We start from the raw sequence: 26,483 nt of genomic DNA, 5'->3' as shown, positions 1-26,483 counted from the left end.
GCTTGCTGCATGTGGAAGGGGAGGACATGAGTTCCAGGCAGGAGGGAGAGTGTGAGCAAGGGGTCATCAGAGAGAAATGAGAACGAGGCACACTGAGTAGGTTGGAACAAAGTGTACAATCTGAGGTGTAGTGGGAATGGAGAAAGTACCGGGGAGAAAACCGATTGAATGCCTTGATGTCAATTGTCAGTAGCTTAATGTAGGGAGTTATGGGCAACCTTTAGAGGGTTTTGAGGAATGGGGAGATGTGTGCAAAAAGATGTTGGAGAAGAATGATCCAGGCAGCAGAATGAAGTGTGGAATGGAGAGGGGAGAGACTGGATGCATAGAGATATACGAGAAGGCTGATAAGTTGTGATATGACATGTTTGGACCAGTGTGGTGGCAGTTTGGATGGAGAGGAGAGAGCGGATTCTGAAAATGTTGTGGAGGAAGAATGAACAGAATTTGGTGACTGACAATATGGGGATTGAAAGAGAGAGGAGTCAAGAATAATTCCTAGGTCCTTTGAAGACAGTCTCTGAGACACCCCCCCGCCACACACACACACACATACACACACAACCCAAGAGTCCACTGGTAGCACAATACCTAAGTTCACCAACTCAGTTGAGAGGAGAACCAAAGTTGTCAACAGTGCAGGAGCCAGGTTGAATACAATCAGCCCTCGGAGAGAAATTACAACTGAGAGCTCTTCCCCAGTAGGTTTCTATACCAGAAGCTACCCATTTGGTAGCCCCTTAGCCAGGACCACTTCCTTCCTGATCACAAGTGCAATAGGAACTACCATATTGTTCCATGTTTCCACTTCCCTCTCTGATTCCACAAATGTAGTATGCACAAGAATTGGATCAGGGACCAGCGTAGGTATACTTGGGACCATTGTGCCAGCTGAGACCTCCCCTCCAATCAACTCTGCTCCCAAATCAGGGATAAAGTCTCTTGTCCCCCTGTCTTTTACAGCAACTGAAAGCTTGTCTCTCCCCATAGCAACCACAGGTATCACTCCAATGTCCACTCTGGCCCCAACAAGCAGCCTGGAACCGCATACAGGAGCAGGGATTAGCTCAACTGGCCTTCAACCCACTACTCTGAGGGATATCCCAAGTTCAGGAAGAGAGCCAGCTGTCTCCACTCCAAGTGAAACTACAGCTGTCACTGTGACTGCCAAAAAGACCAGCACATTTTCCCTGCTGACCGCGACCTGGCCTGAGTCCTCGGTTGCTCCAAGCCCCACTCTGGGTGGTGAGGCCAGTCCAGCTGCACCATCTGAGAGCCCTTCCTCTCCGGGCAACACCGCGAGAGAGGAACTGAGCCCAACTGTCCTTGTCAGTGCTGGTCCATGGGAGAGTGTAACTTCTGCTGCTCCTACTGCAATGGGGACCCAGCCAGCTGTCTCGGCATACAGGCCAACTCCCAGAGCTCAGACAATACCCACAGTCCCCAGCAGCAGTACTCCAGTATACTCTACCACTGAGGCTGGAACAGGCCCAGCTGCCCTGTCAGCCTTCACCCTAGTACAGGAGACAAGTATAGTGGGCAGCCTCACAGAAGCACCGGTTACCACTCTGACTCCTTTAGCAACAGATGTCATCACTGCCCATAAGGCAGCCTCTCCTACAGGAGCCAGCACAGACTTACAAGTTTCCGGTGCCACAACTATTCTGGCCACCACACCTGGAGCTGAGACCCCTGGGTCTCCCCTCATGAACACTCCTCCAGATGAATCCTCCGCACAAGGAACAGTAACAAGTTCAGTTTCCATTTGGACCGCAAGACAAATTACAGTGCCCAGCAGAACTGCATTATGGACCACCCCCCTTCCAGACACCACCCACATGGGAGCAGAAACAAGTACACTTCCATTTTGGACTGAAATTACAACTAAAGGCTCCAGCACAGTGGTAACAGGAACTACATCTATTTTTGATAGTGCCCTCCCCAGAATGGAGACAGGGTCAGTTCCATTTCAGATCGAAACTACAACTGTAGTCCCCAACAGAAGTGCAACTGGAACCACACTCATTTCAGATGTCATCACGATGGGAGCCGGAACCAGTTCGATTGCCTTTCTGAAGGAAAGTACAGCCACTGGTGCCAGTTCAGCTGTAACAGAAACTCAACCCTTTCCCCAAACCACAGGCGAGGGAGCAGAGAAAAACTCATTTCCAATAACGAATGAAAGTACAACGACATTCACCAGAACTGCACCAGGAACCAAGTCATTGCCAGATACCACTGATACAGGAGTAGGATCCAGTTCAGTTTCCTTTCTGACTGAAAGTACAACCACAGCTACAAGCAGGACTATATCGGACACGAAGCCCTTTCTTGACACCACAGGTACAGGAGTAGAGACCCTTTCCAATTCCGGTCTGCCTGAAAGACTATCCAGTAGTCAGCCTTTTACAGGGACTACATCCTTGCCTGATGCAGGAGCAGAGTTCAGTTCAGTTTCCATTCCTCCTGAAAACCAGACTACCGTCCTCAGTGGACCTGCAACAGGACCTACACCCATTTTAGGCAAAACAAGCTTGAGATCAGAGAAGAGTTCAGTTCCACTTCTGACTGAAAGTACAAGTACAGCTCCCAGCAGTGTTCTAATGCAAACAGCACCTTTTCCTGACTCCTCCAGCTCCATAGCTGATACAAGCTCAATTCCAGTTCTGACTGAAAAGACAGAAGTCCACACTTGGCCTGTAACAGGAACTACACCATTTTTAGTCACCACTGGAATGAGATCAGTGACGAATTCAGTTCCTCTTCTGACTGAACGGATGACAATTACTAGCCGGGGTGGTACAGAAGCTACAAGCATCCCGGTCACCACTGGCTTAGGAGTAGGGCCAAGCTCATCTCCATATCTGACTGAAAGTTCAACTGCACCACCCAGGATGGCTGGATCTGATGGAACTACACAACTGCCTGACATTACCCACACAGGAGCAGGAGTAAGCTCAGTTTCCTTTCTCACTGAAAGTACAACTACAGTTCCTGTCAGAGTTGCAACGAGAAGTACTTTCTTCCCTGCCACCACTGGCACCGCAACAGAAAAAAGTTCAGTCCCATTTCGGAATGAAAGTGCAACTTCTGTCCTCATTAGGGTTTTAACGGATACTACACCCTTTCAAGACACCGCCGACATTGGTGCAAGGACAACCCCGGTTTCCGTTGGGACAGAAAGACCAAGTACATTTCCCAGCAGGGGAACAACAGGAACTACACCCTTTATGGACACCATCCCTATGGGAGGAGAAACAAGTTCACCTCCATTTCTGACTGATGTTACAACTGAAGCAAACAGCAGGCCTGTAACAGGAACGACACCTTTTCCTCACACTGCCAGAAAGGAAGCAGAGACTAGATCATTTCCCTTTCTTAGTGAAAGTGCAACGTCATTTCCCAGGAGGGCGATAACAGAAACTACATTCCGTGTTCAGGACACCATCAGTGCGGGAACCGGATCAAGCTCAACTCCATTTCTGTTTGAAAGTTCCACGGCAGCCTCCAGCAGGGCTGTGACAGGAACTAACCTTTTTCCGGACACCACCCACACAGGAACTGAGACACGCTCAGCTTCCCTTCTGATGGACAGTCCAACTTCAGGAACCAGCAGGGTAGTAACTGAAACTACACTTTTACCAGACACCACCAGCACAAGCGTTGTGACAATTTCCACTTCAAGTCTGCCTGAAGGGCCGTCCACCAACCAGGCTGTTACGGCTACAACATCATCCTTCCCTGACACAGGAGCAGTGCTCAGTTCTGTTTCTGTTCTGCCTGGAAAACAGACAACAGTCCCCAGAGGAGCTGCAACAGGAACTACACCCATTTCAAACAAAACAAGCTTGCGACCAGAGAAGAGTTCAGTTCCACTACGTACTGAAAGTGCAAGTACAGCTCCAAGCAGTGTTGTAACGCAAATGACAACTTTTCCTGACTTCTCCCACTCCATAGCTGATACAAGCTCAATTCCAGTTCTGACAGAAATTACAACAGAAGTCCACACCAGGCCTATAACAGGAACTACACAAGTTGTAGTCACCACTGGCATGGGATCAGAGATTAGTTCAGTTCCACTTCTGACTGAAAGAATGACAGTTACAAGCATGGGTGGTACAGAAACTGCAAGCATTCCTGATACCACTGGCACAGGAGTAAAGACTAGCTCAAGTCCTTATCTGGTTGAGAGTTCAACTACACTTCCCAGTACAAATGGATCCGCTGGAACTACACCCTTGCCGGACACCACCCGCACAGGGGTAGGGGTAAGCCCACGTTCCTCGCTGACTGAAAATCCAGCTACAGTACCTGCCAGCATCATAACTGGAACTACATCCTTCCCTGCCATCACTGGTATCAGAACAGAAAAAACCTCAGCTCCATTTCTGAATGAAAGTACAACCTCTGTTGCCACAAAGGCCATCACAGATACTAGACCCTTTCCAGACACTACTCCCTTTTCAGACACCTTCCCTTTGGGACCAGAAACAAGTTCAGCTCTATTTCTGACTGACATTACAACTGAAGCACACAGCAGGTCTGTAACAGGAATGACGCCCTTTCCGCAAACCATTGGCAAAGGAGCCGAGACTAGTTCATTCCCCTTTCTGAGTGAAAGTAAAACTACAGTCCCCAGCAGAGCGATAGCAGAAACTACACTCCTTGTTCAGGACACCATCAGTGTGGGAACCAGATCCAGTTCAACTCCGTTTCTGTTGGAAAGTTCAACTGCAGCTTCCAGTGGGCCTGTGATGGGAACTCAACCTTTTCCTGACACCACCCACACAGCAACCGAGACACACTTTGTTTCCCTTCTGACAAACAGTCCAGCTTCCAGAACCAGCAGGGTGGGAACGGAAACTGCGCTCTTACCAGACACCACTAGCACAGGATTTGTGACAATCTCCATTTCCAGTCTGCCTGAAAAGCCTTCCACTAGCGAGGCTGTTACTGGGACTACATCCTTCTCTGACACGGAAGCAGAGCTCAGTTCAGTTTCGGTTCCTCCTGAACACCAGATGACCATCCCTAGCGGAGCTGCAACAGGAACTACACCCATTTCCGACAAAAAAAGCTTGGGACCAGAGAAGAGTTCAGTTCCACTTCTGACTGAAAGTACAAGTACAACTCCCAGCACTGTTGTAATGCGAACGACACCCTTTCCTGACACCTCCCACTCCATAGTTGATACAAGCTCAATTCCAGTTCTGGCTGAAATTACAACTAAATTCCACACGAGGTCTGTAACAGGAATTACTCCATTTTCAGTCACCACTATCATGGGATCAGAGACAAATTCAGTTCCACTTCTGACTGAAAGAACAACAGTTACTAGCAGGGGTGGTACAGAAACTGCAAGCATCCCTGATACCACTGGCACAGGAGTAAAGACTAGCTCAAGTTCATATCTGATTGAGAGTTCAACTTCACCCCAGAGGATTGCTGGATCTATTGCAACTACACCCTTGCCTGACACCACCCACACAGGAGTACTGGTAAGCTCACATTCCTCTCTGACTGAAAACCCAGCTACAGCACCTGCCAGCACTGTAAGCGAAAGTACATCTTTCCCTGCCATCACTGGCACCAGAACAGAAAAAACCTCAGTTCTATTTCTGAATGAAAGTACAACTTCTGTTCCCACAAAGGCTATAACGGATACTAGACCCTTTACAGATACTACACCCCTTTCAGACACCTTCCCTTTGGGTCCAGAAACAAGTTCAGCTCCATTTCCAACTGATATTACAACTGAAGCACACAGCAGGTCTGTAACAGGAACGACACCCTTTCCACAAACCATTGACAAGGGAGCCGAGACTAGTTCATTCCCCTTTCTGAGTGAAAGTAAAACTACAGTCCCCAGCAGAGCGATAACAGAAACTACACTCCTCATTCAGGACACCATCAGTGTGGGAACCAGATCCAGTTCAACTCCATTTCTGCTGGAAAGTTCAACTGCAGGCTCCAGCAGGCCTGTGATGGGAACTCAACCTTTTCCTGACACCACCCACATAGCAACCGAGACACACTTCATTTCCCTTCTGACGAACAGTCCAACTCCCAGAACCAGCAGGGTGGGAACAGAAACTGCACACTTACCAAACACCACTAGCACCGGATTTGTGACAATCTCCATTTCCAGTCTGCCCGAAAAGCCTTCCACTAGTGAGGCTGTTACAGGGACTACATCCTTCCCTGACACGGGAGCAGAGCTCAGTTCAGTTTCTGTTCCTCATGAAAACCAGACTACCATCCCAAGCGGAGCTGCAACAAGAACTACACCCATTTCTGACAAAACAAGCTTGGGACCAGAGAAGAGTTCAGTTCCACTTCTGACTGAAAGTACAAGTACAACTCCCAGCACTGTTGTAATGCAAACGACACCCTTTCCTGACATCCCCCACTCCATAGCTGATGCAAGCTCAATTCCAGTTCTGACTGAAATTACAACTAAATTCCACACGAGGCCTGTAACAGGAATTACTCCATTTTCAGTCACCACTGGCATGGGATCAGAGACAAATTCAGTTCCACTTCTGACTGAAAGAACAACAGTTACAAGCATGGGTGGTACAGAAACTGCAAGCATCCCTGATACCACTGGCACGGGAGTAAAGACTAGCTCAAGTTCATATCTGATTGAGAGTTCAACTTCACCCCCGAGGATGGCTGGATCTATTCGAACTACACCCTTGCCTGACACCAGCCACACAGGAGTAAGCTCACATTCCTCTCTGACTGAAAATCCAGCTACAGTACCAGCCAGCACTGTAACCGGAAGTACATCTTTCCCTGCCCTCACTGGCTCCAGAACAGAAAAAAGCTCAGCTCCATTTCTGAATGAAAGTACAACCTCTGTCCCCACAAAGGCCATCACAGACACTAGACCCTTTCCAGACACTACTCCCTTTTCAGACACCTTCCCTTTGGGACCAGAAACAAGTTCAGCTCCATTTCTGACTGACATTACAACTGAAGCACACAGCAGACCTGTAACAGGAACGGCACCCTTTCCGCAAACCATTGGCAAGGGAGCCGAGACTAGTTCATTCCCCTTTCTGAGTGAAAATAATACTACAGTCCCCAGCAGAGCGATAACAGAAACTACACTCCTCGTTCAGGACACCATCAGTGTGGGAACCAGATCAAGCTCAACTCCATTTCTGTTTGAAAGTTCAACTGCAGCCTCCAGTGGGCCTGTGTTGAGAACTCAACCTTTTCCTGACACCACCCACATAACAACTGAGACGCACTCCGTTTCCCTTCTGACGAACACTCCAACTTTAAGAACCAGCAGGGTGGGAACGGAAACTACACTCTTACCAGGCACCAAGAGCACAGGATTTGTGACAATCTCCATTTCTAGTCTACCTGAGAAGCCTTCTGCTAGCGAGGTTGTTACAGGGACTACATCCTTCCCTGACACAGAAGCAGAGCTCAGTTCAGTTTCTGTTCCTCCTGAGAACCAGACTACCATCCCAAGCGGAGCTGCAAAAGGAACTACACCCATTTCCGATAAAACAAGCTTGGGACCAGAGAAGAGTTCAGTTCCACTTCTGACTGAAAGTACAAGTACAACTCCCAGCACTGTTGTAATGCAAACAACACCCTTTCCTGACATCTCCCACTCCATAGCTGATACAAGCTCAATTCCAGCTCTGACTGAAATTACAACTGAATTCCATACGAGGCCTGTAACAGGAATTACTCCATTTTCAATCACCACTGGCATGGGATCAGAGACAAATTCAGTTCCACTTCTGACTGAAAGAACAACAGTTACTAGCAGGGGTAGTACAGAAACTGCAAGCACCCCTGATACCACTGGCACAAAAGTAAAGACTAGCTCAAGTCCATATCTGATTGAGAGTTCAACTGCATCCCCCAGGATGGCTGGATCTAATGGAACTACATCCTTGCCTGACACCACCCACACAGGAGTACTAGTAAGCTCACATTCCTCTCTGACTGAAAATCCAGCTACAGTACCTGTCAGTATCGTAACTGGAAGTACATCCTTCCCTGCCATCACTGGCATCAGAACAGAAAAAAGTTCAGCTCCATTTCTGAATGAAAGTACAACCTCTGTCCCCACAAAGGCCATCACAGATACTAGACCCTTTCCAGACACTACTCCCTTTTCAGACACCTTCCCTTTGGGACCAGAAAGAAGTTCAGCTCCATTTCTGACTGACATTACAACTGAAGCACACAGCAGGCCTGTAACGAGAATGACGCCCTTTCCGCAAACCATTGGCAAAGGAGCCGAGACTAGTTCATTCCCCTTTCTGAGTGAAAGTAAAACTACAGTCCCCAGCAGAGCGATAACAGAAACTACACTCCTTGTTCAGGACACTATCAGTGTGGGAACCAGATCCAGTTCAACTCCGTTTCTGTTGGAAAGTTCAACTGCAGCTTCCAGTGGGCCTGTGATGGGAACTCAACCTTTTCCTGACACCACCCACACAGCAACCGAGACACACTTTGTTTCCCTTCTGACAAACAGTCCAACTTCCAGAACCAGCAGGGTGGGAACGGAAACTGCACACTTACCAAACACCACTAGCACCGGATTTGTGACAATCTCCATTTCCAGTCTGCCTGAAAAGCCTTCCACTAGTGAGGCTGTTACAGGGACTACATCCTTCCCTGACACAGAAGCAGAGCTCAGTTCCATTTCTGTTCCTCATGAAAACCAGACTACCATCCCAAGCGGAGCTGCAACAAGAACTACACCCATTTCCGATAAAACAAGCTTGGGACCAGAGAAGAGTTCAGTTCCACTTCTGACTGCAAGTACAAGTACAACTCCCAGCACTGTTGTAATGCAAACAACACCCTTTCCTGACATCCCCCACTCCATAGCTGATACAAGCTCAATTCCAGCTCTGACTGAAATTACAACTGAATTCCACACGAGGCCTGTAACAGGAATTACTCCATTTTCAATCACCACTGGCATGGGATCAGAGACAAATTCAGTTCCACTTCTGACTGAAAGAACAACAGTTACTAGCAGAGGTAGTACAGAAACTGCAAGCACCCCTGATACCACTGGCACAGGAGTAAAGACTAGCTCAAGTCCATATCTGATTGAGAGTTCAACTGCATCCCCCAGGAAGGCTGGATCTAATGGAACTACATCCTTGCCTGACACCACCCACACAGGAGTACTAGTAAGCTCACATCCCTCTCAGACTGAAAATCCAGCTACAGTACCAGCCAGCATTGTAACTGGAAGTACATCCTTCCCTGCCATCACTGGTACCAGAACAGAAAAAAGTTCAGCTCCATTTCTGAATGAAAGTACAACCTCTGTCCCCACAAAGGCCATCACAGATACTAGACCCTTTCCAGACACTACTCCCTTTTCAGACACCTTCCCTTTGGGACCAGAAAGAAGTTCAGCTCCATTTTTGACTGACATTACAACTGAAACACACAGCAGGCCTGTAACGGGAATGACACCCTTTCCGCAAACCATTGGCAAAGGAGCCGAGACTAGTTCATTCCCCTTTCTGAGTGAAAGTAGAACTACAGTCCCCAGCAGAGCGATAACAGAAACTACACTCCTCATTCAGGACACTATCAGTGTGGGAACCAGATCCAGTTCAACTCCGTTTCTGTTGGAAAGTTCAACTGCAGCTTCCAGTGGGCCTGTGATGGGAACTCAACCTTTTCCTGACACCACCCACACAGCAACCGAGACACACTTTGTTTCCCTTCTGACAAACAGTCCAACTTCCAGAACCAGCAGGGTGGGAACGGAAACTACACTCTTACCAGACACCACGAGCACAGGATTTGTGACAATCTCCATTTCCAGTCTGCCTGAAAAGCCTTCTACTAGTGAGGTTGTTACAGGGACTACACCCTTCCCTGACATGGGAGCAGAGCTCAGTTCAGTTTCTGTTCCTCCTGAGAACCAGACTACCATCCCAAGCAGAGCTGCCAAAGGAACTACACCCATTTCCGAGAAAACAAGCTTGGGACCAGAGAAGAGTTCAGTTCCACTTCTGACTGAAAGTACAACTCCCAGCACTGCTGTAATGCAAACGACACCCTTTCCTGACACCTCCCATTCTATAGCTGATACAAGCTCAATTCCAGTTCTGACTGAAATTACAACTAAATTCCACACGAGGGCTGTAACAGGAATCACTCCATTTTCAGTCACCACTGTCATGGGTTCAGAGACAAATTCAGTTCCACTTCTGACTGAAAGAACCACAGTTACTAGAAGAGGTGGTACAGAAACTGCCAGCATTCCTGACACATTTCTGACTCAAAGTACAAGTACAGCCCTCAGCAAGGAATTCGTTGAAACCACACCCTTTCCTGACACTTCCCCCTTCCTAGCGGGAACAAGTCCAGTTCCTGTTCTGACTGAAATTATAACAAATGTCCAGAGCAGGAGTCCTGTAACGGGTCCCACAGTCTTTTCTGACACCACCCATGTGTTATCAGCTGCTCCATCGCCTGCTGGTCTCAGTGGAGGAACTGTCGCAGTCACAGGGTCTGCCTTGACCACCCCCACAGAAGCCACTACAGTTGCCCTGGGCTATGGCACAGAGTTAGAGAGCAGCCCAGTTGTGCCAACTTCCCCTGTGACCCATCTTCAAGAAGATACCTTAGCCTCATCCGTCCCAAAGACATCAACTGATGCAAGCCTGGCAGCCTCCAGCCCTACTTCAACAGCATATCCCACTGAAAACACAAGTGCAATGTTCACACTTAATATAGCTGCCACCAGCCCTGTCACAACTCCCATCTCTACACTTGCTGAATCCATGAGTGTCTCGGGTTCCTTCACACCTGGAACAGAGACCAGTTCTACTACCCTCATTCCCACTACCTTGGTTGAGACTTCACTTGGGTCTTCTGCCAGAACAGAGTTTGGCCAAACACCCTATTCCCCGTCAACTCTATCCCCATCGTCCCCGGTCCAGTTCCCTGGTTTTGAGTCAGGGACAAGTCAGGTGACCCCTCCGGCTACCATGCCAGGGATGACATCCAGGACAGTGGGCACCACCACTGACCTAGAGAGAAGCCCAACTGACACTGCCAGTGGAATCGACAGTACTGTTGAATCAGAAACCAGCCCAACTGTGACTCCGACACACACTCTCGCAGAGACCACTGTTCTCGGGACCGGCTTCTCTTCTACCTCCAGTACCACCCTGGTCACAAGTAAGATTCCATTAATGTCTTTTCCTTCCAGGTTTTATATTTGATCTCAGTATTATAGCATCAACCTCTTCTCCACGTGGCTTACTTCATTTTTATGTGTTTTTGTGTGGGATGTTAAGAGTATATAAAAAGGCCTGTGTGGTGAGAGTGAACAGACCTCCACAAGCTCCATATCTCCCTCTGCAATCACTGGGCACAGTGAATTTTATTTACCAAGTTTGCTCATATTTGATGGAACTGTGGAATCCTCTGGATACTATTAGTCTTTTTCTTAGTTCCAAGTAGGTCAGGTTTCTGCCTCTTACCAGCTGTAAGCTCCAAATACAATATATTTTCAACTTTATGTGATGGTCCCCTGTTCCAGACCTCTTGGGTTCCCCTGACCTTCCTTCTTTCCCTAGCCCAGATTCATGTCTTCCTTACCCCACATCAAAACCCATTTTCCCAGTTGCTCTTCTCTGGACATGAGCCCAGGTGCAACCTGAAAGCTTCAACTTAACAAGCATGTTGTCCTCCAGCAGAACTTCTTGCTGAGGAAGAATAAATTATTTTTGAGAGTCAAATAATGTGGGATGGTTGAATATATCTTACATGCTGTGTGGCATGAACACTTATTTTCTGTATCATCACAAAAAAATGAATACTTTCCCCTTACTCTTCTAGGCACAGAGAATGTAGTTGTGCCCATCACAAAGATCCCAGACCAACAGCCAGGTGTTGGGAATAGCACCATCATATCCACACCAACCAGCACTCCTTCTCCAACAACAATTGGCCTTAGCACAAGTATGTACAAGTCCATATTCACGTGGATGGAAATTGTTTTAGCAAATGATTGTCATATATGTTGGAAATTGCTTTTCATTTGACCACATGAAAATGGTATTGTTAGTAAGGCCATGCCAACTACTTTTGCTCCTTCAGACTCTGGCATATTTATTCCCGGTGAGGTTGGCTTCAATTGCCCCCAAGTCAATTAGAGCAGCAGAGCCTCAGTTCCAACCTTCCGGCTTGCCTGGGTAGCTTAGGAGTCCAATTCTCTGCAAGCCCAAAGGTTGGGATCCAGGTTAGGCATGGGATAAAAAGTCTGGGAATTACCAAGGATCAATTTCCCTCTGAAACTCAAGGTTTCTCCACACTCTTGTCTTTGGAAGTCATGAACAGAAATGAGACAAACACAGGTGAGATAAACCTGGGAACTTATTTTAATATCTGTCTCCCCCTGTAGACTGAAAGCTCTTTGTGGGCAAGGATTACTTCCTCTAACGCTATTGTATTGTATTTCCCCAAGCACTTAGTACAGTGCTCTGCACATAGTAAGTGTTCAATAAATGCCACTGATTGATGGATTGATTGACACAAAGCACAATATATGTTTATACCCCTGCTAAAATAGTGAGTTCCAACAGGCTCTGGCTAATGGCCAACTCCCACACCTGCCTTGGCCCAGTTAGCATTGTTCTGGGTTGGAAGAGACAGGAACTTTGACACAACCATCCAGAAACTAAACTGACTTTCGTACACAACTGGGAATTTTCCTAGATGCGTCATAGGGTTGGAGAAATTGGTACTGTATTATAACTCTCAACCTCCTGAAAATTGCACAAAATATGGGTGCAGGGGAATATGTGTAAGAAAAGTCATTCTGAGACATCAGTTTTCTCATGTTTTAATCCACATATTAAATATTGTCTTCTGTAGCCAAGGTACGTTGATAAGAAGCTCCTCGGAGAGGGGAAGCTAGAATCAGCCCTCTCAGAGATAGATAGAGAGGAAGGTGGGGGGTGGCAGGGGTGGGGGGGTTCAATCCATCAATCCTATATATTGAGCACCTACTGAGTACAAGGGGTGGAACTACACACTTGGGAGAGTGCAACAAAAACAAGACATGCATTCCCTTCCCTCAAAGAGCATACAGTCTAAGGGGGAGAAAGGCAGACAGAAATGATTTACAAATTGTGGGAGCAAGGAGGAAAATAAAGTCAGAACAGAGAGCAGTCAGTGAAAATGCATTAGGATGAACAAATTTGTTGCATAAGGGTTGAGGACAAGATTAACTAATGGAAATGCTAAGAGTGATTTGGGTTGTTGCAACTAGGGTGCTGTGAATTCATCAGGGAAGGCTCCGGGAAGAGCTGGGACTTGTTGAAGGGAGAGCTGTGGTCAGATGGATTTTTGTGCAGGGAAGGAGTTCTAGGTTTGGGGAGTAACACAAGCTTATGTCCTTTTTTCTGTTCAAGGGCCGTATACATCAAGAACCACGGAGACCACTCTAGGACCCACCAAACATACTATCAGTACTCTGGGTCCCAAGACTGCTGCAGGATCCACATCTGTGCCTCCTCCTCCTCTTCCTCCTACTGCTACTACTACTATTACTACTGCTGCTACTACTACTGCTACTACTACTACTACAACTACTCCTAGGACTCCAGCTGAGACCTCCAGGGTCACCAGCTCTTCATCACTGGTCGCCTCAGTTCATTCGACTTCCTCTGCTCCACTTCAAACGACAGGTCCACAGGAGACCAGTGCCAGAAGAGAGACCAGCACAGCTTCAACTCCCATTATAACTCCAGTTGAGACCACAATTACTCCTGGACTCAGCACAGGCTCAGAGACCAGTTCGGTTGCCCCCCTGACCGCTACTCCAGCCAAGACCCCCATTGTAACCAACACAAGCCTCGATTCCACCACAACACAGAGCGCTGGTGAAGGAACCAAGCCATCCTCAGTGGCCCCGATGACCACAACTCCAGTCAACGGTAAGCACCAGTTAGTTGCCTATTCATTTTATCTCCTAAAACACTTTGATTTTCTGTCATTCTAGGCTTTCCCTTCATTTACTGTGTCCTTGGAACCAATTGCGTCGGTGGAAGTAACTGAACACAGAGCCAAGGAAACTATAGGTTTCTAATCCTTAATCATATTTCTAGGTAACATGGTGATTCTGAGATCAAACAGATTACCAGCAAGTGGAGGAGAAAATCTATCAATAATAGTAAATAGGCATAATTTCAGGTATTTGTTAAGTGCTTACTATGTGCCAAGCACTGCACTAAGTGCTGCGGTGGATACAAGCAAATTGGGTCGGGCACAGTTCTTGTCCCACATGGAGTTTACAGTATTAATCCCCAATTTACAGAGGAGGTAACTGAGGCACAGAGAAGTTAATTGACTTGCCCAAGCTCACACAGCAAAGTGCTTAGTACCGTGCTCTGCACACAATAAGTGCTTAATAAATACGATTGAATGAATGAAGTGGCGGAGCTGAGATTAGAACTCAGGTCCCTCTGACCCCCAGGCCTATGCTCTATCAACTAGGCCACACTGACTAGCATCATGGGAGAAAACATTTCTGTTTGAGGAGTCACCATGGATCAGGGTTTTATTGAAACTGCAGCATTCACTGTGTGGCAGCAAAGGCCAACTGTGAGGAAGAGCAGCTGTGACTGATGCAACCTTACACTGTTAACATGAACTGATGGGCATCATTTTCTGTCTCCAATATGAAACGTGTGACAAGACCTGGAGTGTTTCACCCTGAACTTCACCCTAACCAACCTGCACTACACGACAGACATGGGGGTCCCAGGCTCCCAGAAATTCAACAGAGCAGAAAGAGTCCTGCAGCGTCTGGTGAGTCTCCCCACTACCTCCAGCCTGGCCCTATGGTGCCCCTCCCTCTGCCTATCGGGTTCATGTGCTATTTTCCCCAGCCTCTCATCAAGTCCTTTCCTTGCTAGCTCGACCCTTTGTTCAAGAAGAGCAGCATCGGCTCTGGCTACTCTGGCTGCAAAGTGACCAGGCTTCGGTGAGAGTCCACGGGGCTGTGGGGGAACATTGGGATGACCCTCGCTGATGGAGCTCCCTGATGCTGGGATATCTGCCACTTTCCGGGGCCCTGATCCCCACCTACCTCCCCCTTGGGCTGTACCAGGGCTCATTCAGCCATCCACCATCACACTTCTGCCTGTTTCCTTCACTTGCTCCTAATCTAGGTCAAATTGTGATGTGACAATTTGTCCATTGTCCATTGTCCACCCCAGTGACCACGGGGCCTCCCAAAGGAAATTTTATCCTTGGTGTTTCAGGGTTGGGAATGACCGGTCCTGGGAGGGATCAATGTGCTCCCCACCAGCCCTCCATCTCAGAGTCATTATGTCTGGGCCGTTTCAATCTATATTGGACCTAGACATGCACAAATTTGGTGACCCTGGTCATTCTCACAGTCGATGCCTCTTTCCCAGGTCGGTGAAGAACAGGGCGGAAAGTGGTGTGGATGCCATCTGCACCTACAGGAAAGGCCCCGCCATCCCCAGATTGGACCAAGAGAAGGTTTACCGCGAGCTGAGCCGCCTGATGAGTGGGATCACCAGGCTGGGCCCCTACATCCTGGACAGGGACAGTCTCTATCTCAATGGTGACTGGCCTTGTTCAGGAGGATTAGCGTCACCCCAAACCATTCTCTTTCTGTGAATTCAGCAAACTCTCAAGGACTGTTTTCTTTGCAGGTCTCTCCCGAGTCACTCAACAATCCCTACCAGCTTCTACCTCAAGCCTATAGGCCGCACCCTCCACAACTCTGCCCTTTCCATGGCCAATCAAAGTGGCAAATGCTAGTGTTGAGGGGAAGGGAGTGGGAGAGGGTGTTGGAAACCAGCTGCCAACAGAAAACATGACAGGATTTGGGACCAGCTCTCCCCATTAACTCTCTCTTCCATAACCCAGGGGTTTTATGGATAGCATGACTTGACCACTTGGACCAAATAACCTGTAGTATCCCCCCTCCCTATTTCTCCTTTCCCCGAATCCTAATCCTAATGCCCTCAGTTTCAATACCTCTTTTTCCTTTCAGGCTGCAATGAATGGGCACCTGTCCACCTCACAACCAGTGAGTATCGGCTACTCTCATGGCTGACTGGTGCTGTGCCCTCCAGTTTCCAGTGTCATTTTCTATTCCCGGGTCCCTATTCCTATAGCTCTGAGTTGATAGGGCCTGGGTCCTTCCTGCCTCAGCCGATCCAGACCTCAAGATTAGATTTCCAAGGGGTGGGAATTGGAGGATGACCCTGACCAGCAGAACATACTTGCCAATGAGAGGAATATGGTTTCACAGTGAATGAACATGGCTGGGCATGCCCACAGGTAGTGGTCCTTTCTGGAAGGCCTCTGAAATATTGCCCACTTGTGTAAGAGGAAGTCCACGGGCAATTTTGCCAGGGACAGTAGAGGGTGACCACAGCCCAGCACTAAGCATGATGATTTTGACACCTGTCTACATGTTTTGTTTTGTTCTCTGTCCCCCCCTTCTAGACTGTGAGCCCGTTGTTGGGTAGGGACCGTCTCTATATGTTGCTGACTTGTACTTCCCAAGCGCTTAGAACAGTACTCTGCACACAGTAAGTGCTCAATAAATACGATTGAATGAATGAATGGATGGATTGTGCAAGGCTCCTGGTGATGGGAGATTCCTAACCACTGGGATTTGGTCTTCATTCAGCTCTAATGAAATCATTCCCCTCGAGAGTCTGATAAAACAACTCCATTGCAAAGAGCATTTTTATAATTGTCACTGATGGACTATCTTTCAACAGCTTCTGTGTCGTCCCTGTCCAAAGCCACACCAATATCCACATCCACCGTGTCTCCGACATCAATCCCAAGCACAAGTATGCACTATTCCTGTTCTCATCTCAAAGAAAATGTTGAAACTGTTGGCTCCATTTGGGGGAGGTGGAGAGCAGAGTGGGTATGGGTTTGTCTGAAGAGAGACTATTGTAGAATTGCTCTGAATATAAACCACCCCACAGCCTGACCGTCATGAGCAAACTCCATTTCCCCTGTCTACATAGCAGGGAAAATTCTTCTTCCAGATGAAAGCCCAAGGAGAACCCTGGTCCCTTTTCCTATGGGTCTGACCCGATGTGGCTATGTGTCTTCTCCCCTGCACTCCATTCTGATTTCAAGATTATGCTTGCTAGACGTGGGGATTGGAGGGTGACCCTACCAACTGACTCACTGACCAGTGGAACCTGCTGCTCAGTGAGAGGCATGTCGTTCCACAGTGAATTTACATCTGGGAATCAATCAATCAGTAAATTAATGGTATTTATTGAGCACTTCCTATGTGCAGAGCCCTGTACTAAGCACTTGGGAGAGTACAGTACAACAGACTTGGAGGACATGGTCTCTGCCCCAAACGAACTTACAGCCTAGAGGGGGAGACAGGCATAAATATAAATAAAATAATTGATAATATATCATTTAAGTCTTGGTCATCACCTAGAGTATAGGCCAGTCTTGACCACCCCTAGATGAGCTTACACAGACTGGCTTAAAGAGAAGGCAGCGCCCACATTAGCTATGAAGAGTGGAAGGGCTGATGACACCATGTATTACATGATGGTACTGGTGTCCCCTAGTGATGTCACGTGGAATTTTTTCCAAAGAATCCAATGACGCAAAACTGACATTGCTTCCATGAAAAACATGGCACTTAGGTTTTCATTGATGGACTATCTCTCTGCAGCTCCTGTGGTGCCAACGTCAAAATCTACATTCAGGTTCACAACCACACTGTCTCCAACACCAACTCCCAGCCCAAGTAGGTTTAATTCCTGGCTTCACCTCCAGGGAATCTTTAAGACTATGGACACCATTGAGGGTGGGGGAGAGGCAGGTTCGTGAGGGGTTGGTATATAAAAGACCAGTCTTCCGGAACTGTTTTGAATATAAGAAACCAACAGCTTGATGGTTCAGGGCGTGCCTTCTTGCCTTTATCCACCTTGTGCTGGAAATTCTTTCTTCTCTTCATCGAAAACTCATGTAGAACCCTGATTATCCCGGAGGGGAAGAGTTGTAGTTTCTTTCTGGAATCAACACTCGGGAAACAATGCTCTTTATGGAAGTGCAACTGGGAACCCTGTACCCATTTGGAACCGGAGCCATGGAGGTCAGGCTCCCTCCTGCCAGGGTCAGTGTAGGTGTGTTAAATCTGACTCCAGGACCGAGGTGCCAGCCCAGCAGGGTCAGCAGCAAGATGGGCAGAGCAACTGGGCCCAGGTTACTCTTTGAGGAACATTGTGATTTTCCCAAACAGACTTGGAGCATTTCTCCCTGAACTTCACTACAACCAACCTGCACTACACAGCAGATATGGGGGTCCCAGGCTCCCGGAAATTCAACACCACAGAAAGAGTCCTGCAGCATCTGGTGAGCCTCCCCAGCACCTCCCACCTGGCCCTATGCCACCCCACTTCTGCCCCTCGGGTTCACATGCCCTTCTTCTCAGCCTCTCACCAAGTACTTTCCTCACCAGCTCGACCCTTTGTTCAAGAAGAGCAGCATCGGCTCTGGCTACTCTGGCTGCAAAGTGACCAGGCTGCGGTGAGAGTCCACAGAGCTGTGAGGGAACGTTGGGATAATAACAATAATAATGATGGTATTTGTTAAGCGCTTACTATGTGCCATGCACTGTTCTAAGCACTGGGGTAGATACACGGTAATCAGGGTGTTCCGCGCGGGGCTCACAGTCTTTATCCCCATTTTGCAGATGAGGTAACTGAGGCACAGAGAAGTTAAATGACTTGCCCAAAGTCACACAGCTGACAAGTGGCGGAGCCGGGATTAGAACCCACAACCTCTGACTCCCAAGTCTGTGCTCTTTCTGCTAAGCCTCGCTGCTTCTAGTGGATGATCCACTAGATCCGCCGCTGCTGTCTGTCATGATGGGGCTCTCCACCAACTCACCCCAACTGACGCGTCTTGTCTCTTCTCACGCTATGGCTCACTTGGTTCCTCCCATGCCAACCTTCTAGCTGTACTGTATGCTCAAGTCTCTCACCTCTATCTTCTTGCTCGCGCTGTTCTCCCGGCATTGATTCCTCCCCTTACCAAATCAGATAGATTGTAACTCTCCTCACATTCAAATCCTTCCTAAAACTCCACCACCTCCAACATGCCTTCCCTCATGAATTACTATCATTCCAATCATATAAATCCATCAGCCACTTTCAGCACTTGTGGTCTGCCTCAAACTCATCCTCAGCAGCAATGGATATATGTTTATTCAATTTCACCTTCAATTTTTTATTTTGATTACTCTATAAATGTTTTTAGGTGTATCTTCCTCATTGGACAGCACTCTCCTTGAGTGCAGGGGATATGTCATTTGCAGTTTGCACTTCCCAGTTTATTATTACAATGGATTGCACCTAACAGATAACAACAAATACTGCTGCTACTACGACTGCTATTTCTCTCTTCTTCCTTCGCTTTGCAAGTCCTCAACCAGTTAGTCAATAGTATTTATTGAACACTCACTGTATGCAGAGCACTGTACTAGGTGCTTGGTAGAGTACAATATAGCAATATAACAGACTCATCCCCTGCCCACATTGAACTTACAGTCTAAAGGGACTGTAAAGGACAAGCCAGCCCCTTAAGTCATGCCTCAGTTTGCCTCTACCACCCTGGCATCCCACTGGCTAAATTGCCATGGGGCTTCTCAAAGGAAATTTCATCCTTGATGTCTCCGGGCTGGGAACAGCCAGTTCCAGGAGGGAACGATATGCTCCCTACCCAGCCCTCAATCCCGCAGTCACAAGGTTTGAGGCTTTTTTTAGGGTATGCTGGACCCAAACTCCTGGAATTTGTCAGAGACACTGTTCATTCTCACAGTTGATGCCTCTTTCGCAGGTCAGCGAAGAATGGGGTGGAAAGTGGGGTGGATGCCGTCTGCACCTTCAGAAAAGGCCCCACCATCCCCAGCTTTGACCGAGAGAAGGTTTACCACCAGCTGAGCCTCCTGACAAGTGGAATCACCAGGCTGGGCCCCTATGTCCTGGACAGGGACAGTCTCTACATCAATGGTGACCAGCCTTGTTTGGGAGGATTGGTGTCCCCCAGTGTCACTCTCTCTCTTTCATCCATCCTGCCAAGGGAACTCTTCCCTTTACCCATCACTTCTACGTCTATCTGAACCCCACTAGTCCTTCTAGGCCACTTCCACTGTTTTGTCTCCCAGCAGCCCTCACAACTCCTCCCTGCACTGGGAAAATGAGATTGAGAAAGCCTGAGAGAATTTAGGGTTGGGAATGGGAGTGGCAAGGGGAGACAAGGCAGGTTTTGCACCCGAGAACATGCCAGTTCCTGGGACCCCTCTGCCATTACCTCTGTATTTCCCTACCAAACAGATCTCCCAGTGATACTGCCAGGCCCCTTATAACTAAGGTGCATAGCTGTTATTTATTTATTTATTTATTTTAATGCCTGTCTTCCCCTCTAGACCGTAAGCTTGTTGTGGGCGGGGAATGTGTCAATTTAAAGTTATATTGTACTCTCCCAAGCGCTTAGTACAGTGCTCTGCACATAGTAAGCGCTCAATAAATACGATTGATGATGAATAAATACGATTGAATGAATGAATGAAGATGCCGGAGATTCCCATTCCCCTTTATGCCTCTCCCCAAATCCCTTTACCCTCAGTTTCATTGCCACTTTGTCATTTCAGGATACAATGAAAGGACACCTGTCCATCCTACCATGGGTAAGTATTGGTGATTTCATGGCTAATTGATATTTTGGTCTAGAGTGAAACTATATATTCCTGGGTCCCTTTTCCCATGGGTATGATCTCATGTGGCTATGGGTCTTCCATATTATACTCATCCTAAATTCAGGATTGAATTCCTAGTCTCTTTCATGGGCTCATGTTACAAGCTGATTAGGTTGGACACAGTCCCTGTCCCACAAAGGGCTCACAGTCTAAATCCCCATTTTACAGATGAGGGAACTGAGGCCCAGAGAAGTTAAGTGACTTGCCCAATGTCACACAACAGACAAGTAGTGGAACTGGGATTAGAACACAGGTCTTCTAACTTCCAGGCCCATGCTCATCCTCTAGGCCACACTACTTTTAATTGACTATCTTTCTGCAGCTCCTGTGGCACCAACATCAAAATCCACATTCAGATCCACAACCACCCTGTCTCCAACACCAAGCCCCAGCCCAGGTAGATTCAATTCCTGGTCTCATCTCCAGGGAATCTTTAAGACACCATTGAGGGTGGGGAAGAGTCAGATTTGTGAGGGGTTGGTATATAAAAGGCCAGTCTTGGACAACCGTTCTGCACATAAAAAACCAACAGCTTGATGGTTCAGGGCATGCCTTCTTGCCTTTATCCACCTTGTGCTGGAAATTCTTTCTTCTCTTCATCGAAAACCCATGCAGAACCCTGATTAACCTGGAGGGGAAGAGTTGTAGTTTCTTTCTGGAACCAACACTCAGGGAGAAATGCTGTTTATGGAAGTGCAACTGGGAACCCTGCACCCATTTGGAACCAGAGCCATGGAGGTCAGGCACCCTCCTACTAGGGTCAGCGTAGGTGTGTTAAATCTGACTCCGGGACATAGGTGCCAGCCCAGCAGGGTCAGCAACAAGATGGGCAGAGCGAGTGGGCCCAGGCTACTCTTTGAGGAACATTGTGATTCTCCCAAACAGACTTGGAGCATTTCTCCCTAAACTTCACCATGACCAACCTGCGCTACACAACAGATATGGGGGTCCCAGGCTCCCGGAAATTCAACACTACAGAAAAAGTCCTGCAGCATCTGGTGAGCCTCCAAGATTCCCACTGGCCTGACCCTATGATGCCTCTGCCCGTCGCATTTATGTGCCCTTCTCCCCAGCTTCTCATCAAGTCCTTTCCTTGGCAGCTCAACCCTTTATTCAAGAAGAGCAGCATTGGCTCCGGCTACTCTGGCTGCAAAGTGACCAGGCTGCGGTGAGAGGCCACAGGGCTGAGGGGGAATGTTGGGACGATCCTCGCCAATGGATCTCCTGGATGTTGGGATGATCCATGTCTGCCACTTTCAGGGACACTTATCCCCACCTACCTCCCTGGCTGTGTCAAGCCTCTCCCGGCAAGGCACCTTTATGCCTCAACCTGTTTCTCCCACCCAGGCCTATATTTTGAAAATCCTGTTGTTTCAGTCCTCCCTGAGTCCACCCTGCTGGCCACGGGGCCTCCCAAGGGAAATTTCATCCTTGAAGTTTCAGGGTTGGGAACAGCCAGCCCCAGAATGGACCAATGTGCTCCTCACCAGCCCTCCATCTCAGAGTCACTATGTCTGTGGCCGTTTCTGTCTATATCGGACCCAGACATTCATTCATTCATTCAATCAATCGTATTTATTGAGTGCTTACTTTGTGCAGAGCACTGTACTAAGCGCTTGGGAAGTACAAGTTGGCATCATATAGAGACGGTCCCTACCCAACAATGGGCTCACAGTCTAGAAGGGGGAGACAGACAACAAAACAAAACATGTGGTCAGGTGTCAAGTCATCAGAATAAATAGAAGTAAAGCTAGATGCACATCATTGACAAAATAAATAGAATAGTAAATATGTACAAGTAAAATAAATAGAGTAATAAATATGTACAAACGTATATACATGTGCTGTGGGGAGGGGAAGGAGGTAGGGCCGGGGTCGGGGGGGCATGCATAAACTTTCAGTGACCCTAATGATTCTCACAGTTGTTGCCTCTTTCCCAGATCGGTGAAGAATGGGGTGGAAAGTGGGGTCGATACCATCTGCATCTACAGCAAAAGCTTCCCCACCACCAGATTGGACAGAGAGGAGGTTTACCATGAGTTGAGCCGCCTGACCAGTGGGATCACCAGGCTGGGCCCCTACATCTTGGACAAGGACAGTCTCTATGTCAATGGTGACCAGCCTTGTTCGGGAGGATTGGTGTCCCCCAAGGCACTTTCCCTCTACTGTCCAGCCCTGCTATGGGACCTGTTCCTTTTGCTGATTCCTTCTGTACCTGTCTGAGGCCCATGGGTCCCTCTAGGCCTCTCCCTCTGTCTGTCTCCTAGCAGCCCTCACACCCGCTCCTTGTCCTGGGGGAGGAGAGTGGGAAAGACTGAAAGGGTTTAGGGTTGGCGATGGAAGTGGTAGGGGGAGATAAGGCAGGGATGCTTCCTGAGGACATGGCAGTGCCTGGGGCTGCCCTCTACAGTTAACCTTATCTTCTCATCCCATCTAATTCTCCCACCAATTCTGTCAGTCCCAATGGTCCTAAGATGCTGTAGCTTCCAGCTCCGGTTTTCACCTCTCACAAAATCCCTGTGCCCTCATTTTCATTACCACTTTGTCCTTTCAGGCTACAATGAACGGGCAGCTGTTCACCCCACAGTGGGTGAGTATCGGTGATCTTATGGCCAACTGATATTTTGGTCTTTAGTGAACCTGAATAGATTTTTTACTTTTTGTTTTAGGGTCTTTGTTAAGCTCTTCATATATGCCAAGCACTTCTTTTAAGTGCTGGATTAGATACAAGGTAATCACGTGGGACACAGCCCCTGGGCCAGGCAGGGTCGAAAAGCAGTATTGTCTAGTGGATAGAGCACAGGCCTGAGAGTCAAAAGGATCTGTATTCTGATCCCAGCTCCCCCACTTGTCTGCTGTGTGACCTTGGACAAGTCACCTAGCTTCTCTGTGATTCAGTTTCCTCATCCATAAAATGGGGATTAAGAGTTGGAGCCCCATGTGGGATATGGACTGTGTCCAACTTGATTATCTTGTATCTACTCTAGTGCTTAGTACAGTGACCGGCACAAAGTAAGCTCTTAACAAATACCATTTAAAAAACAAAGGAATACTGGTGTCTCCCTGAGGTGGCATGCAAATTCCATCTGAAGGTTCCAGTTGAGCAAACCTTCTCTGGTTCTCCTTTCAATAATAAAAAAACCCCCACCTTTGTATTGGAATATCTTTCTGCAGCTCCCGTGGCATCCACATTAAAATCCACATCCAGATTTACAACCATGCTGTCTCCAAGATCAAGCCCCAGCCCAAGTAGGTTCACTTCCCGTTCTCGCCTCCAGAGACAATTTAAGAGTACTGGTTGTACTGAGAGAGAGGGAAAGTATGGTGGGTGTGGGGTTCGTATATAAAGAGCCAGTTCATGAGAACCTCTCTGAATATGAGACACCAACAGCTTGATGGTCCAGAATATGCCTTATTTCCCATACCTCGTGGTGGTGAATTCTCTTTCCTCTCCTTGGAGAATCCCCATTAAGAACCCCGGTCATCACATCACAGAGAAGTTGTAGCTTCTTGGAGTGAAAATTCTGGGTAGCAGTGCTGGGTGGAGAAGTTCTCTATGGGATCTCTCTCCCTAAGGCTCCCTGAGCTTGGAGGTTGGGCTCTGTATAATCAGGGACCTGGGGGGAGTTTCTTAATTATCGTATTTGTTAAAGCGCTTACTATGTGCCAGGCACTGTACTGAACACTGGGCTAGATATAAGCAAATTGGGTTGGACACTGTCCCTGTCCCACATGGGGCTTAATGTGACCAAGATGCCAACCCAACAGAGTCCGTGACAAGATGGACCAAATGAGTTAGGCCCCTGGCTGAATCCATCCTTCCCTATCTGTTTCTCAGGAGTTTGTAGGCATGCTCTCAAAGAATCACTGTTACTCTCTGTACAGACTTGGAGTATTTTATGTTGAACTTCACCATAACCAACCTGCGCTACACAGCAGACATGGGGGTCCCGGGCTCCTGGAAATTCAGCACCTCAGAAAGAGTCCTGCAGCGTCTGGTGAGCCTCCTTGATTCCCACCGACCCAGACATATGTCTCCCCTCCTTCTTCCCGTGGGGTTCACGTGCCCTTCTCTCCAGCCTCTCACCAAGTCCTTTCCTCACCAGCTTGACCCTTTGTTCAAGAAGAGCAGCATCGGCTCCAGCTACTCTGGCTGCAAAGTGACCAGGCTGTGGTGAGAGTCCACGGGGCTGCGGGGGACAGTTGGAATGATCCACTCATCTCGCTGTTGCTGTCTGTCAATGCCAGGGCTCTCCACCACCTCACCTCAACTGACGCATCTCTTCTCACACTATTGCTTATTTCATTCCTCCCATGCCAACCTTCTAATTGCACTGTACGCTCAATTCTCCCACCTCCATGTCCTTGCTCACGCTATTCTCTCGGCATCGATTCCTCCCCCTACCAAATCAGATAGATGTAGCTCTCCTCACATTCAAATCCTTCCTAAAATCTCACCTCCTCCAACATGCCTTCCCTCATGAATTCCCAACATCCCAAATCATAGAAACCCACCAGCGAATCTCTATCATTCATTGGCCGACTTAAACTCATCATCAGCACCAATGGATATGCACTTACTCAAATGTACGTTCAAGTTTTTATTTTGATTATTCTGTTTGTAAATACTTTTAGGTTTATCTCCCTCATTGCAGGTAGGGAATAATTCACTTGTTGTTGGCGGTTCCCAACAACTGTTACAGTGGATTGCACCTACTGTGTCCACAACAAATGCTGTTGCTAATACTACTATTTCTCTCCTCCTCTTCCTTGACTGTGCAAGGACTCAACCAGCCTAAAAGTGTTGTGCCTCAAACTGTCCCTGCCACCCTGGCATCCTGCCAGCTCAATTACCACAAGTCTTCCCAAAAGGAATTTCATCCTCAATGTGTCAGAGTTGGAAACGGCCAGTCCCAGGAGAGAATGATATGTTTCCAAATTGACCCAGACCTGAATGGCCACTTCTGGGGCTGTTTCGAATTCTGCTGGACCCAGCCACTCAGAATACTTCAGAGACCCTGGTCATTCTCACACTTGATGCCTCTCTTGCAGGTCGGTGAAGAACGGGGCAGAAAGTGGTGTGGATGCCATCTGCACCTACAGGAAAGGCCCTACCATCCCCATATTGGACCGAGAGAAGGTTTTCCGCGAGCTGAATCTCCTGACGAGTGGGGCCACCAGGCTGGGCCCTTATGTCCTGGACAGGGACAGTCTCTACATCAATGGTGACCGGCCTGGTCCACGAGGATTGGTGTACCCCAAACCACTTTCCCTCTGCCTTCCAGCCCTGCAAGGGGAATGTTACCCTTTGCTGATCATGTCCATATCTGTCTGAAGCCCACCAATCCCACTAGGCTTCTCCCACTGTATGTCTGGCAGCAGCCCCCCCCAACTCCCCCCAACTCCAGGCTGAGCTGGTCTGGGTTGGGGATGGAAGTGGGAGGGGTGAGATAAGGGAGAACTGCCCAGGGCCCTCTCTACCTTCCCCTCTGCCCTGTCTTCTCCTATGAAATGGTTCCCCCAACGCTAGTGCCAGAACCATTGGGCCTAAGATGCTGTAGCTTCCCACTCCCATTTTTGTCTCTCCCAAAAGCCCATTGCCCTCAGTTTCATTGCCACTTTGTCATTTCAGGATACAATGAGTGGACACCTGTCCATCCCACGATGG

At 48.2% G+C, this 26,483-nt stretch overlaps 1 protein-coding gene across 6 annotated transcripts in view; it reads left to right on the top strand.

Annotated features, from left to right (window-relative positions):
• The first annotated feature begins 4,052 nt into the window (after nt 1-4,052).
• Nucleotides 4,053-26,483, top strand: part of LOC119949508 (mucin-16-like) — a 37,837-nt gene continuing 15,406 nt past the window's right edge. Inside the window, exons 1-23 of one of the 6 annotated variants that reach the window (XM_038771343.1) lie at nt 4,053-11,196; nt 11,860-11,982; nt 13,437-13,961; nt 14,723-14,835; nt 14,943-15,010; nt 15,447-15,619; nt 16,055-16,090; nt 16,794-16,868; nt 17,729-17,803; nt 18,299-18,411; nt 18,518-18,585; nt 19,897-20,069; nt 20,711-20,746; nt 21,138-21,212; nt 21,701-21,813; nt 21,916-21,983; nt 22,756-22,928; nt 23,370-23,405; nt 23,990-24,064; nt 24,701-24,813; nt 24,922-24,989; nt 25,868-26,040; nt 26,448-26,483. In XM_038771343.1, coding sequence (XP_038627271.1) covers nt 4,053-11,196; nt 11,860-11,982; nt 13,437-13,961; nt 14,723-14,835; nt 14,943-15,010; nt 15,447-15,619; nt 16,055-16,090; nt 16,794-16,868; nt 17,729-17,803; nt 18,299-18,411; nt 18,518-18,585; nt 19,897-20,069; nt 20,711-20,746; nt 21,138-21,212; nt 21,701-21,813; nt 21,916-21,983; nt 22,756-22,928; nt 23,370-23,405; nt 23,990-24,064; nt 24,701-24,813; nt 24,922-24,989; nt 25,868-26,040; nt 26,448-26,483 — 9,652 coding nt within the window. The remainder of the gene's footprint in view (nt 11,197-11,859; nt 11,983-13,436; nt 13,962-14,722; nt 14,836-14,942; nt 15,011-15,446; nt 15,620-16,054; nt 16,091-16,793; nt 16,869-17,728; nt 17,804-18,298; nt 18,412-18,517; nt 18,586-19,896; nt 20,070-20,710; nt 20,747-21,137; nt 21,213-21,700; nt 21,814-21,915; nt 21,984-22,755; nt 22,929-23,369; nt 23,406-23,989; nt 24,065-24,700; nt 24,814-24,921; nt 24,990-25,867; nt 26,041-26,447) is intronic. The other 5 variants (XM_038771344.1, XM_038771345.1, XM_038771346.1 and 2 more) reach the window with 5 other exon arrangements.

This window comes from Tachyglossus aculeatus, chromosome X2, assembly GCF_015852505.1.
Source record: "Tachyglossus aculeatus isolate mTacAcu1 chromosome X2, mTacAcu1.pri, whole genome shotgun sequence".
Taxonomy (NCBI): Eukaryota; Metazoa; Chordata; class Mammalia; order Monotremata; family Tachyglossidae; genus Tachyglossus; species Tachyglossus aculeatus.
Note: the sequence above shows the minus strand (reverse complement) of the source record. Positions and strands in the feature narration are given on the sequence as shown.